This window comes from Parasteatoda tepidariorum, chromosome 7, assembly GCF_043381705.1.
Source record: "Parasteatoda tepidariorum isolate YZ-2023 chromosome 7, CAS_Ptep_4.0, whole genome shotgun sequence".
In the NCBI taxonomy this organism is placed as follows: domain Eukaryota; kingdom Metazoa; phylum Arthropoda; class Arachnida; order Araneae; family Theridiidae; genus Parasteatoda; species Parasteatoda tepidariorum.
Window position 1 is genome coordinate 87,310,899 of NC_092210.1, and position 15,483 is coordinate 87,326,381.

At 26.3% G+C, this 15,483-nt stretch overlaps 1 protein-coding gene across 1 annotated transcript in view; it reads left to right on the plus strand.

The window, feature by feature from the left end:
• The window catches only part of LOC122271814 (voltage-dependent calcium channel subunit alpha-2/delta-3), a 443,634-nt gene extending 431,965 nt beyond the window's left edge, over positions 1 to 11,669 (plus strand). Inside the window, 2 exon segments of the mRNA XM_071183718.1 lie at positions 2,308 to 2,500; positions 4,990 to 11,669. Of these exon segments, the coding sequence (XP_071039819.1) occupies positions 2,308 to 2,500; positions 4,990 to 5,106 (310 nt within the window). The 3' untranslated portion in view covers positions 5,107 to 11,669.
• The last annotated feature ends 3,814 nt before the right edge of the window (positions 11,670 to 15,483 follow it).

Consider the following 15,483-nt stretch of genomic DNA (forward strand, 5'->3'; position numbering starts at 1 on the left):
GTAAAGTATACAATTTTTTGCATCTTTTTAAAGAATATAATTTTATATAGCAAAATTCAAAATAGATGGAAAAGCTCCTGAGAAATTTAATTTTAAAAAAATCAGATATTTAAAATTCGATTTCTCAGGAACTATTCGATCGATTTTGCTCAAACTTTGTATTTTGCCAATAAAATTATATTCTTTAAAATGAAAAGTTGTTTTTTGCATGGAATTATCTTTAAATGCATGAATTTTATAATTTTGTGCAAAAAATTTAAATTCACTTAAAAAGTTCTTGAGATGTAGCGAAAACCTCACAAAGTAAAATTAACATTAAGGGGTCCAAACTTTGGAGTGGTCTCCTGACCAAACTATCGGGATCATATTTTCCAGATTGCGACTACCCTCTAATGTTTTGGGGGTCAGAAATCCAAATCCATTGTGAAAAATGTATGTTTAATCATAGAAAGTACGTTTTTGTGTCTAAAATTGTAGCTTTAAATATTAATTAGCACTTATCAATTAGCATATTTGAAGTCACTCTCTCGAAACATTAAGATTGAGTTCTAGAACGTAAAGTTCCGATCATTAGATCAAAAGGTATTTAGGGTGGCCCGTTTTTTTTTCCTCACTGGGCAACCAAATTTATTTTTTTCATCCTTACATTAGGTTCTTGATTTAAAACTTATTCTATTGTTTTTTAGAATTGTAAAATAACACTTTTTAATGATATTTATTACGTATGCATTCATTCAAAATAAAACTGAGCTCTGAACTGACTGTTGCTAAACTCTCAAGATTTTTTTTACTTACATACAATGAATAGATTTTTTAACTGTTTTAAAACAGGAGGTAGTTTTTTCCACTATAATATTTTACATCCAGAAGAATCAGAAATGCTTTTTAGATGTAACACTTTAAAGGAAACTGATTCAATAATTCGTTTTTTTTTTCTATTTATAGCTAATCACATTTTCTTATCTGATTTGTTTTTTATTTTTTTGTGCATGTTTTTTATAAAAAAAAAATATACATATACTCTTATCATCCGTTACAAATCCCCTTCCCAAATGTCCTGGAAAATGCTGCATATTTTAAAAATGAACATAGAATTTTGGATAATTCTATTTTACTAGTCTCACCAAACTCGGCATAATGGACAGATTTGTTTTGACAGAAGTTAAGTGAAACTTATTTTAATATATACTGGTCTATCGAAAAATGAATTTTGAAAGCACTTTAAATGTAATTCATCTCAAAAAAAGACTTTTTTTTTTTACTTAGAAACTGCTATATTTTTGTATTATAATTGATTGAATTATTGATTAAGCTTAAAGAGTGAACTTGATTTTGTAGTTAAAATTACTTTAGAGTTAACTGACATAAATATCTTTTTTTTTAACAAAGAAAGATTTATAATCTAATACAATTCAAAACTTTTAATTCCTTAGAAACTTGGTGGAACAAGGTTATATTTTTTCAATCGATGCAATTTTTTTAAAAAAAATAACTGGCTTTGCTTTGTTTACATTCATTGCTTTATTTCATTATTGTCTGAAAACGTTCAGTCAATAAGAAAATACCAAGTAACTAAAGAGAAACAGTGATTGCATGTTAAAGACTAGATAATTTCAAAGAAATTATCGAAATCAATTTTTTCCCCATTACTTTAAAGAAGTTGTAGTTTTCCTTTGTTTGCGATATTTTTCTTCCAAGCTTTATGTAACACAAAAAATGCAATAAAGTACGTCAAAAATAAATCTTGCTTAAAAAATTAAAATAGTTTAGAAAGAACATTTGGTTCAAATTTGTACCTTTTTAAATACTAAAAGTGACCCTTTAATTTTTATGATGTTCATGCAAAAATGTATCTTCTAAGTTCCTTTATTTGTTAACTTTGGAGAGAAAAAATTTACTGAGAAACAACCCTGTTGTTGGATTGTTAAGATTTAATAGATTAAAACTAACATTCATGCATATGTTTAGATTTTAGCTTTTCTGAAATGAAATGTAATGAAAGCTGTATGCTTGTATAATGATGATTACTTGTAGGGCTATAATTTAATAATCCACTTAGGCTTGTAATCAACTTAAATATTTTATTAACTTACAAAAGGGATCAACTTGCCTGATTTAATAAGTGTTGAAGATCCGTATAGATATGAAAACAATTTTTTTTAAGCAACCACAGTATTGTAGTGTTTTTATTATTATGTTAGAATTTTTTAACGTCATTCTGTATTGAAAATTAATTATTGAGCATCAAGTATGCTCACCATTATGATTTTGAATTACTCATTCTTATGTTTAAACATATTTATATAGGCAATTTATAGTTCAACAAGTACCTTACACCAATCTTGTTATGCTTGTCGTTTACACTACTTGTCCTTGTGAAACTACTTCATTAAAGTTAGAGCCAAAAGAAGTTCATCAAAATGAGACGTTAAGATGCTTAAGAATGAAGCAAAACATTTATAGACGTCGTCCAAATGTCTGTCTTAATTATCACCCAGAGGTAAGTAAGCATTACTGCATTATTGTTTTGTGAAATAACTGTTTTATTATTGACTTTCATTAAAAAGTTTTTATTTATTATTAAATATTTTAACTTGATTTTAAATATTTTTCTTTATTAAGAATATTCTTTGTTTGTTCTAGAATATTTGTAACTTTTGTGGGTTAAATTCAATATGAGCTACAAATTCAATATGAATTTACTTTCATGTATTTATCATTTCATATATTTGCTCAGTAGATAGTAAATTTTACCGTTAAAAAAATTTACACTAAATGTAGAGGATGGAGTATTTTATTACTGTATAACCTTGGAAGTCCTTTTTGTAAAATCCAAGTACGATAAATTTTTTAACTACAGACGCGGTAAAAAATAAGCAAAATTGTTTCAACTTTTTTTTTAAATTGAAAGACATATTTTTAAAATTGAGTTATGATACTATATTGAAAAAAAAAATATTAAAAACTATGTGGAAATTTGTAGCAATAACTGTTGAAAAAGCCTTCAACAAAACTCATAGTTTTAAAGGGAAATCACATTAAATGTGCATGTCAAAAAGTAAGCAAAAGAGGTCTGATTGATTTGGATTTCATCTAGAAAGCATCTAAACACAACTTTTTTATAACTTTTCCAAAACTTATCTTAGAATTCATAATTGTTATTTAAGTTTAACATAAGGCAGAGATTTTTTAAATGTAAGCATTTCTTTGAAAAAATTCACCCTCTATTTCTTGAGCCTATAATATTTGTGGGCAAGAGTGTTCAAAAGTACAGTGCAAAAAAAGATTAAATTTATTTATTTATTATCAATCATGTTTATTTCTCAATCTATACACCAGGTGGCATAGCTGTTCTATTTGTAATGTAGTTAGAGATAGTTTATTTTATCCTAAAAGTCAGCACTGATCGTTATTTCAAACTAAAAATTAAGCAGAAGATTAAGAGTGAATACATATTTTGTACTTAAACCTAGTTTGGGCTCTAATTTTTTAAGCCTAATTTTTTTTTTTTAAGTAGATACTTTTATGACAATTTTCTTCTAAATTATGCTATCATTAATGGTTTAAAGACAAAAGTTTGAATAAATAACTTTACAAAGTACTTGAGTTAGCAGATGATTCCAGTTAAAATATGTGTCTTATTTTCTGTTTTCCGTTTGTGGGCTTCAGTATTTTTGCTGTAAATTTGTAAATGTTTTTTCAATATTATCTTATACTTAGTGTCAATTTACTCAGAATAAAACAGGTCCTTACACATAATTTTCTCAACAAAAAAAAATTGTTAGGAAAACACTTTAGACCCCTTAAATATGTTATTCAAAAGCAGAGTGTCATAATACTGACATTTTAAAACCATATAGATATCAGCAAATAATTTAAGAAAGAGATGAATAGGAATTGGAATGTGTACAAAAAGTTGCTTTAATGTTTAATCAAATGCTTGTGTTGTAATATTAAAAATATTGAGTTTTAAAAACCATATGGAAACCTGTGACAATAACTATTGTAAAAAATTATGTGAATTTAAAACAAAATCAAACATGTCTGAAAGTGATTAATTGTGCAATCCAAAATTTGCATGTTGTAGTAATTTCATATTGCAAATACCAGAATTTTAAAAGCGCTGTTTAAATCCCTTTAATAACTGCTAAAAATGATAAAAACCATGACAATTCAGGACATCAGGCTTTTAACTTGGAAATCCCTAATGGTTTAAGATTGATGTTTAAAATATGAACCTCAAAACTCCCTATTTTTTTCAGATTTTTGAATACCAATTGTATTTTTATTACTTTATATGACTTTTTTCTTTAAATTCATCTAAGCATGTTAAAAGTAATGCATTAAATTGTGTTGATTTAGCTACTTTAATACTAACTTTATAATTTTTAACAAAATTAAATAATTTGTTGATGAATAGAATTAAATTATTATTAATGGTATACAACTTTAGGTTTCAAACAATATTTATTTGTGATTTTGCAATGATTAAAAATAGTACAGTACAGAACCTGTTATCCGGAATACAGAAAACCAAGAAACCGGAACGAAATTCGATAAATTTTCCCGCCATTTTCAACAAAAAAAATTTCCTCATGAGATTTTAGGATTTTTCTTTCTATTTTGAAAGTTGTTTACCTTGCCATCATTTTGGAAATAATCATTAGTGTATTACTTCATCGTTTTTTCTTCTTTTTAAGATTATTTCCAATTTTTTATTTATTTGTTTATTTTTTTTTTTTTTTAGTTAGGTTTATCAATTAAAAAAAACGGCTTTTTGTAGCGATTCAGAAAACCAGAAAAATCAGTTATCCGAAATAGCGATGGTCCCGATCGGTACGGATAATCAGTTCCCTACTGTAATACTGTCTATGTTTAAATGACATTTATAATTCTGTCCTGCTTTTAGTATGTGTTTATGAGTTTAAATAGCTTATTTATTACTGTATAGTCATTAAGATTAAGATCTTTTTTTTTCTCTTTTTCTAGGAGGCAGATTTAAATCACGAATGTGGTGGATCTAGCCATACCAAAGCTCATAGTATTTCTAACCTAATAATAGGACTGACAACTCTTTATTATATTGTGCAGCATTTTCATGTCTGAACAGAATTAATTTCTGTGTCCTTGCCTTGTAATGAAGGAGGCTTATCCAAATGGTACTACCTGTCTTGCTGATACAGACATTGTTGTTTGATTGTTGCATATTCTGTGTCTGTGCCAACTAGCCTGGGCGTACAGTACTGAAGGACAAACTATCTGTAAAGATTTCATGAAGGTCCATGTGTGATATAACAAAAGTCTTTAACTCTTAAGGGCATTATCACAGATTTTTAAAGCAGGTTTAAATTTTATTGGCTTCTATATTACTATGTGAAAGTTATTAATTGCATATCATGTACACAAATTGAGTGCATTGTTAAAGTAACTTTTTATTGTATTGGACATATCAATAAAAGTAAAAAAAGAAAATTTTCACAATTTTTAAAAAAAAATTCACTTGAAAATAATTGTTTTCCTTGATGTTTTAAAATATATCTATTTAGATTCTAAATCAGGTTATGCAGACAATAAACTTGTTATGTTTTTTAATAAAATAATTACATATCATTCAAAATTCCTGTCTTGCAATTATCGTTGCATTAAATATAGGAAAATAAATAGTCGCATATCAATCAAAAACTATTTTCTGTTAATATTATTTCAAGTATATTATTAAAAAGGATTCATATCACTCTAAATATATATTTTGTGCTGCATTGCATGTAATGGTAAGAAGTAATAATAAATAATTATAATTTTATTATTGTAATTGCCAAACACTATTTTTAATTACTTTTTTTAATTGTACTAAGAAAAATCAAACCATATCCTAGTGTTTAATTTTTTTATTAAACATTTTTTATATAATTTTTGAGGAAATAATTTTTAATTTTTATCTGGATATTATAACTGTATTTTTCAAGTTTTTTAATTAATTTGATTAATTATAACTTACAACCAAAGTATGTTGAAATAGAAAAAATTTAATTTTATATATTATATTTGCTAATAAAATTTTTTATAATATTAAAGAAATGTTCTTATTTATTTATATGTATTTTTAATAAGCATGTTGCAAAAAAATATTTATTTAATATATTAAAATTAATTTTACCTCAACAATCTATTATACTTATTACTGAAATTTAATTCACTTCATTCATTGCCAAAGTCTCATTTTATTTGTTGACTTATTAAAAATTAATTTACATTTTGAAATCCTCTTTCTTGTAATACTATAAAATAAGAGAGTTACTCAATAACTGTACTCTTTGAATAATAATGTTAATTATAATGCAGTCAAGCTTCAATAATTTGTCCCTCTCTTTCATGAACAGAAAACACTTTCCTTCATGTTTGCCATCGTTTATTTTTTTTTAAACCTTATTTAGGCATATTTTTTCAGATTTCTTCTCAATAAAGGCATTGTTCAAAAAGTTAAAAATGAAGTAGTGCTATCAACTGTGAATTATTAAATCCTGTCTTAATTTGTCTGAAGAATTATCTAAAACTCTTCCTTTTTGAATCTGTTAATGACCTAATAACATATAATCCAATGTTGTATTTTGCATTTTCAAGGTGCATATCATTTAAACTAAGTTATCTTTAACCCAGTTACCTTAACATGTAATGTTTGAACAATATGCCTACATTGTTATCGCAATGCGATTGTAAAATTCAATTCGAATGTATATTATATTCTCTGTAATATCAACATTTATGTTGAATATCTGGTTATTTTATCTGCTTTAAATTATCTGTGATAAATGAAGAGATTAAAAAATGGTGCATATATGAAATGGAGAATTATAAACTATGGTGCAAGATCTCAATATATATAAATATATATATATATCAATTTTGTATGCTCATAAGCTTGTACCAATGTTTAAAGAATGAATGATTTTGTATTATATTATAACTACTCTTGCCCTCCAAGCTATTTCCAGAATGAAAAGTAAGAGTGTTCATAATTTTAAGTATGTGCTGCCATAATTGTTTTGCGTTTTCATGTTCTCAGAAGTTTAGGGTAATCTTATAGGAGAAATAGTACATTTTTTTATTGCATAAGTAAACCAAAAATGTATTAATTTCTAAAACTCTTATTTTGCAATATTTTTATTACTGAGTAAAAAAAAAATCTATTTACCCATTTCAATGTGTGTGCTCTTTAAAAAAATTTAAGTGTCAAAAGAGTTTTATTACATTAAAATTCAGGTATGCATTTACTTAATATATTAATTTTTTTTTAAATATCAACTAAACTTATTAGTTTTAGGATAATTGTTGAAAATTAAAAACTTTATATTAGCTTCAATTAAATTTTACTTTGAAATTTTAAAACTCTAATAAAATGTTTATCTAAGCATTCAAATTTTAGTTTAAAGAATGTAAACATTTCTTATGAACATATCTGTTAAAAATAATTAATATCATATACAATTTTTATAATTCTAAGAGGAAATCTTAAAATATATAAATGAATAAAATTAATGCATATCTTATATTACATTCTAAACATAACAGCTCTAATTTTAATATGATTGAATTAATAATCAAGCATTTGTACTGTTATGAGATTTTGGTTTGTAAGATAAAAACTACGTAGGATTTAATGTTGCTTTAATTTTTTCAAAACTTCAAGTGATAATAGTTTAAAATTATTCTACATACTTAGATATATTTCCTTTTAAATATACTTATTTAAAAGACCAAGACTAACCTTTTCCTAATCTAACAAAAGTAACTAATAATAGAACAGATTGCTTTCAAATATATAACAGTGTTTTTATTAACCCTCTAGCCCTTTCTCAAATGGCAAATTTGTGAAAATGTATTATGTGAAATATAAATGGTCATGTAATATAATAAATGTATGTTCATCTTATAAATTTGTCATTGAAATTTATAAAGGCATACTAATTTAAATGTTGTATTCACTAATATACTTGCTTCTTATTTATTATAAACTTATTTGTATTTCAATGAGCATATTTTCGTACATAATGATTAAAATTTATTCAAGTTTTTACTTATCAAGACATATTAGGTTGAAACATTACTTTGAATCAACATAATATTTAAGTTATTTTATTAAATAAGTATAAACCTTCCAAAAACTCATTTTAACTTGATCATTTTAATCTAATTTCATCATAATATGTAATTATTATCTATCTAAATATTTCAATTATTGAACAAACCCTCTAAAAAAGTGAGTGTTTTCTAAATTTAAAAAAATTATCAAATGAACACCAAACTTTATATGTTTTGATAAATATAATTGGTTTTAAAGCAATTTTTCAAAGGGAAAATTACATGGAATTTTCTTTATCTTAAATAATATATATATTTTTCCCCACTTAGATTAGAGGAATGTCTGGTATTTCAATATTTGTAAAATATAAATCTAAATGTATTATATATTTCCTCTACTTGAATCAAAATTCCCTCAAATTTTGAACATCTTATCAAACTTTCCTTAACTGTTGCGTCAAAAACTTATATTTTAATGTAAAAAGTGTGTTCTGAAAATTACTACATTCATAATCATTGCTAAAATTGGAAAAATTATTCTTAATTTCATTATTTTTTATAATGTCCTTGTTAATGTTAATTATATATATGCATACATATCTTATATATAGTTTAGTAAATATAGATATATTTGTAAGTTTGAAATTCATTTTCTGAAAAGAAAAAGCAATATACTAAATTTCAACAAACATAAACCCAGTTGGAAACTTGTATGGTAAATTAAATCTTGGTTGAAAACTGTTGAATTAGTGATTTTTTTTGCTCATTTATAGTGTATAAACATTTAACGTATATTTTGAAATTAAAAGATTTAATTAATGTTAGAAAATTAATTAAAAACAGGCATTAGTGTTTGTACAGTGAAAGAAATTTAATGTTGAATTTATATGTTTTTATGAAAACGTGCACAAGATTCCAAAACTTTCCCCACAAACTAAAATTAGTTAAGGGAAATATTTATAAACTTTGATGTATGCTTATGCACATTTTTTTAACAAAAAGAATTCAAATTCTGTCATCAGTCTTCCAGTAGTAATACTGAAATTTAGAATTTTTAATATCAAATCATTTATTGAAGGCGTATTTACTTTCAAACAATTCAATTTTCTGATGATCTAGACTATTTAATAGACCCAAAAACTACAAATTTAATGTGATTTTGATAGAAATTAAAAAGTTTTTATACAACTACTATATATTATGGCTAATTATTATCATGCTATGAAGTTGAATAAAATTTAACATCACTGTAAGCTAATACATAACAAAATGCACAATTTTTGTATTAACACATATCATAAATTATGTCATCATCGTATTCTTTGTTTTTTCTTTTAACATCCAAAGTTGCAAGCAGTTTAGTTGCTTAACAGTAGATGTGTCACTTCTGGTTTGATCTTATCTCTTTCTGTTTTATTTTCAGAAATGTTGTATTTTTGATTTAGAATCAGTGTACTGCTATAAACTTAATTTTAATACGGAAGAGTTTATTATTTATAGTTATTTTAATAATTGTTTTCTAACTTGATTCTGTTAGTGATACCTGCGGTGTGCAGAGGTGTAAAGGCTCCTGAAACAAACTTTTTATTAAATTTCTCTGAAATGTGGTTTGAATCCTGAAAGACAGGACAAAAGAAAAATGCTTTTTAATTTTAAAAATATATATATCACTTGAGAGCAGGGCTCGAAAAACCGCCCGTCCTCGGCGGTCAAAAATTCCCCGCGGACGACGAATTTCTCGAATCTGACGTCCGCGAGTTCCCGTTAATGTTCGCGATACATTTTCAATTTTTGTTATCTTACAAGAGTCTAGCGCCTCACTTCTAAAATGACCCTAATCTAGAAATACAGCAACTGCGTATGATGGAATTGATGTTTCCTCTGTCTGGGAGTACTGTAGCGGTTGAAAGGGGCCTTTCCAGCAATGAACTTACAAAAAAAAACACATTACGTACTGGTCTTAACCAATAAGCGTTAAACGCAATTATAAACATCTACCTAAATGCAAAACCCCTTTCAGATTTCTGTGCAGAAGCCTCTGTAAATCATTGGCTTGATTGTGGAACTGGCAAACGTCATATTTGATTCATTTAAAAAACGCAGTACCCTCGGATAAATTGATCTTTGTCGTTTAAATTATTTCATTAAAAAAAATATTAGGTTACTATTAGTAACCTAGTATTTCTTTTAGTACTGTATATTGTAATTCTAGTATTTGTAATCCTAGTAACTACTAATTCATTGTGCAATTTATATAAATGTTTGCAATAAATAAGAGAAAATTAAATTTTTATTTATTTAGAAGCTACGGGTTAGTTTCAAAAAAGAACGGGTACATTGTTAGACAAGCCGTCCTCTGTGACGGGTAAAATTTCTGAGTTTTTTCGAGCCCTGCTTGAGAGTACTGAACCATATTAATTTATTTTCTTTTTTTACTATCATTTCCTGAATTATTTATAGATTGATTTCCAAATAAAGGCTTATAAAAGATGGAAGATATATGCTTAAGAAAATATAAATCCATAGCTTAAATTAATTTTTTACCTAATTATGCTATGCAACAATAAAAAAAATTCCTACAAAATAGTTTTAATTTTTATTCTTAAATATAAAGAATATATTAAATTGTATGAGTGACTTTTTTTTGTAATTTAGTTGTTTTAAACATAGGCAGAAAATAGGCATATGTCCTCTCAATAATTAGAAATACCTTCAAGTTCCTCCTCCCTCAATATCTCATTCAAAGATAGAGAATTTTCTTAACTCACCAGTCATTTAAATTTTAAATCCAGCTTAGTTAAAAACAAGTTAGAAATTAAAAATAATTAATCATTATGTTGCAGACATTTGACATTTAATAATTTTTAATTTCTTCTTTTAAATGTTTAAAGAACTATTGTGAATATGTGTATTAATTTTGCTCTCTCTGCCTCCTTCCCAAAGAAATTTTTATATCTTTGAAACCAAATAAAATTGAATAACTTTATTATAAAATCATACAGTGTTTTAATAAATTAAGTTTCCTTGAGCAAAATATTTATCTTGTAAAAAAAAATTTTTATTCCATCACCTCCTCTGCATGCCGCTTATTGATTCTTAACCAATGTTCCGTGGAACACTACCTGATTTTAGTGGCAACAATTTGTCAAGATTTGTTTGTCATTTGATATGACTGATATGTAAAATTGTTGCTTATATTTTTACTAGTATTTTTTTTTTTTTATATAACTTATAAGTGCACTATTTCATTGCGATTTTCAAAATTTCTTCTAAACAAATTTCATACTTTTGTAAAGGTTAACAATCATTGATTTACATTTTAAGGTAGATCTGATTGCTGAAACTCGTCATAAAACTATGATTGTCTTAAAATAATGCATATATGTCTATACACTGTGGTTGTATGGTAAGTTTTTTTTTCTTGGTTACTGTACTTATATGTATTTCTAATAATTGTCATATTTTGTTTTTGTGAAACATTTGATGAAAAAAAGTGTCACAAACTTAATATCATAAAATCAAATTTTTAATTATTTTTTATTCTATGCTGCCATATCATTTGTAAAAGTGAATAAACGTTTTAAAATATTTATGTGGTTTATTTATTTAATGTCACATATTTTCTCTTACCCTCTCCTAATAATTTTCTATTTGTTATTTAAATGGCCTGTAGATGATGTTAGTTATGCTACATTATTCTCCTTCCAGAATTTTATTTGTGATAGAATTCGATGAACAGATACCACTAGTTGACTCATGCTGTTTATTTATTTATACCAATTTTGCTCATTATATTTTTTTCTTTATAGCATTTCTCTTATTATTATTTTCTTTCTTTATATCATTTCGCTCATTTTTTGTTTATTCACCCGGAGACTTTATTTACTTCACCGAATTTTTTTTTTCTTTGAGCAATATATTTTTAAACAAATCAACTGTTTTATTGTGAACCATCCATCATTATTGACAAGTTCATATCACGTCTGCAGGTCACCAATGTGGGGAGATTTCATCTCAGACTTATGTCAACTTTTGTCTATCAAAAGGTACCTCATGATAGAATCAAGTTAACATGTCTTGTATACTAGTGAATTGGTATTTAACATTTATAGTGGTAGTTACGCCACATTCTGTTTTAGGCAATTTGAAAGCGAGAAGTAATGTAGAAAGTGAAAACAATCATAATACATTCCACAGAAAGAGGGGACTCTTGATATGGAACCAGTATCCAACCCAGGTGGTACATTGCTGTTATATATTTAATATATACAGTACAGAACCCGTTATCCGGAAATCAGAAAACCGGAACGAAATTCAATAAATTTTCCCGCCATTTTCAAAAAAAAAAATTTTTTTCCTCATAAGATTTTAGGATTTTCTTTCTTTTTTGAAAGATGTTTACCTTACCATCATTTTGGAAATAATCATTAGTGTATTACTTCATCGTTTTTCCTTCTTTTTAAGATTATTTCCAAATATTTTTTTTTTAGTTGGGCATAACAATAAAAAAAAAGGTTTTTTGTAGCGATTCAGAAAACCGGAAAAATCAGTTATCAGGAACAGCGATGGTCCCGATCGTTCCGGATAATCGGTTCCTTACTGTATAAGTATATTTAAAAAAAGTACCCAGAAAAGTTTTAAAAACCTAGGCTTAGTTGCCGAAACATCACAGAAATTCCTTAACCAAAACTAGAATGGTGCTAGTTGGCGACCAATCTTGATCACTCCAATACATGATTTTAATTTCATATTTTCTATACTTATACTCATAAGTATAGCAACTGTAGTATGCTAGTAATTTTTTGTACTAGTCTAGTAAATTTTGCATCCTTGCAATGAACACTTTATGAATCCCATAACTTTTTTACAGCAGGGTGAACATTTTGGATAAGACATCTAACTATCAATTGATCCTATGCCTGATTAATTTGATACTCCTGATTATTTGCAACTTTTTATAAAAGAAAAGTTCAAATATAGCTGCAAATAAATGAAATTTAGTTTTTTTTATAATTTGTTATTCTTGTATAAATAATCAATCATAAAAATTATCAGTCTTGGAAGGCTTTACTGTAATTTATGTTTAATTTTAGTTCTTTATTAGAAGTGTTACTCGTATACACTTTTCCCACTTATAAATTTTTTCTAGCAGTCCTTTGGGGCAGAGTAGAACTGAAAGGATTTTTACTATTTTAAAGCAAATAACTTTATATCACTAATGAATGAGCTATAAGTAAGTAAACATTAAACCAAGACTGAAAAAATACAACTGTGAAAACATTTTGCGCTACCCATGATTAATGTGAACTTTTTATGTACCCTATTAAGACCCCATCCCTCTCTATTATTGAGTTTAATCTTGAGAAAATCATCTTGTTTAATAACTGGAAGAACAAAATTTATACATACAACTAGAAAGAGAATATTTTTAAACTGATAATTTCATACATTTTCAAACTTCCTTTTATAACTTTTCTATTGTGCTAATTATTAATACCTATTGTGTAAATAATCATAATTACTTGTCATTGTAAGCCACAAATATAATATAGTTGATTTCTTGTCATTACAACATCTATTGTTGTTTCTAATGACACTTAGACAAGCCAAACTCACTAACCATGTGTTGGCCTTGTGAATTAAGTCAGGAAGGAGTGCCTTTCATTTGACAAAAGAGCATCACTAGTGTGAAAGTGCAACTTAGCTCAGAACCCCCTGATGGATGGCAGCATCACTCATTCGTGTGGCCACTTCCACAATTTAGACATAAATCTGAAGGGGAAGAAAATTTTCTCCGGTTTCCTGCACCCATGATACTGCTCATCGACAAACCACAACTTACAAAAACACGAAATAAAATATTGTGTTCTACATTATCTATTCAGATTCTCAAAATTAGCACAATTAATAAATTAAAATTAACTCAGTTCACGCAAAAAAAAAAAAAAACAGGATTAAATTAAAAGAACAAGATCTTGTTTAATACATATAGCAATTAAAAGCATCTTTCTGCACTCTAAAATAAGATTATACTTTTTGGTAAAGCTAAAAAATGTGCCAATCTAAGTAGCTAACATATGCCTTTGATACATTCAATTAAAGAAGAAATTAAAATTAGCAGCAAGAACTAGTGAAATTGGCTTAAGTAAATTCTTATGTTTTTAGCATATTTCCCAAGTAATCAAAATTATAGGCAGTTTTAGTGATATATCATGAAAACAATTAAAATATACAATCTAGCCTCGTAAACAAAGAATTGTTAAAAATTTCTAATTTTTAAGGTTGAGAATTGTGCACAAAGAATGAATATCAATTCATTCCATCATAAATTTTTGCAGCCACTCAGAAGAGAAAAAAAAGAACCTCAGAGAAACACCAAAGCAAAACAATGTACGCAAGATGATGAAGATATCGCAGAAATTGGCAATTCTGAAGCTGAAGAATATATTGCCGATTTAAGTTCTCATGGTAGTCGAAAACATAAAAGAGAACACTCACCCGAAGAAGAGAAGGAAACGAAAAGACAAGTAGAAGAAAACATTGTTTCAGAAAAGCAAAGTTAATCTTAGTGAAAATATTGGATATCGAAATTGAAAAGCTAGAAAAAAGAAAATATGAGAAATACAATGAAACCTCATTTCCCCCCGTGGCAAGATCGCAATGACGTTATCGCAGAATGTTAGAGTTCTTGCAGAAAGAATTTTCCTTTAGAAACGAAAAAATTTTTGGTTTTCTTTTCTGCAAAAATTTTCTAAATTTTTTCTTCCATAAAAGATGTCTTTTTCGCTCATCGGAGCGGAAAGAAATGTTCATAATTTTCGATTCTTATTTTAGAAGAATGGGGAAAAAAAAGAACATTGAAGCAAACAATTTCTTTTCTGCAGATTTGAAAGATTTTTTGCCAGGACAATTATATTCAAAAGATGTCTTTTTTCATGCATCAGAGGGGAAGAAATAAATGTTCATAATTTTTTTAATTCTTTTTTGGGAAAAATTTAAAAAAAAATTCGATTTTCTTTTCTTTTACGATTTTTAATTATTATTTTTTTAGTGATGTTTACGAAAAAAGAAATAATTTTTCTCTGTAGTTTTCCTCTTACAAAATGTGAAAATATCGCCCATGATATTAGAATAAAAAAATACATAAAATTTTATTATGTCCAAATAGACTTTTTTTTGTAAATACAATGTTTCTGTTACTTTAAATTTAATTAATGACATGCATATGGTATTAAAAGTATCTTGCAGATAGTGATGATTAGTGATAGCGAGTTTTGTCGCGATAGCTCTAAAAAATTCTGTCACTGGGTTTATTTTGAATATTTTAGTTTGATATCTAAATACAGTTATGAAAGCTTTACTAAAGTTTACTGTTAGATTTAGTAAATTTAAATTTTGAAGTTA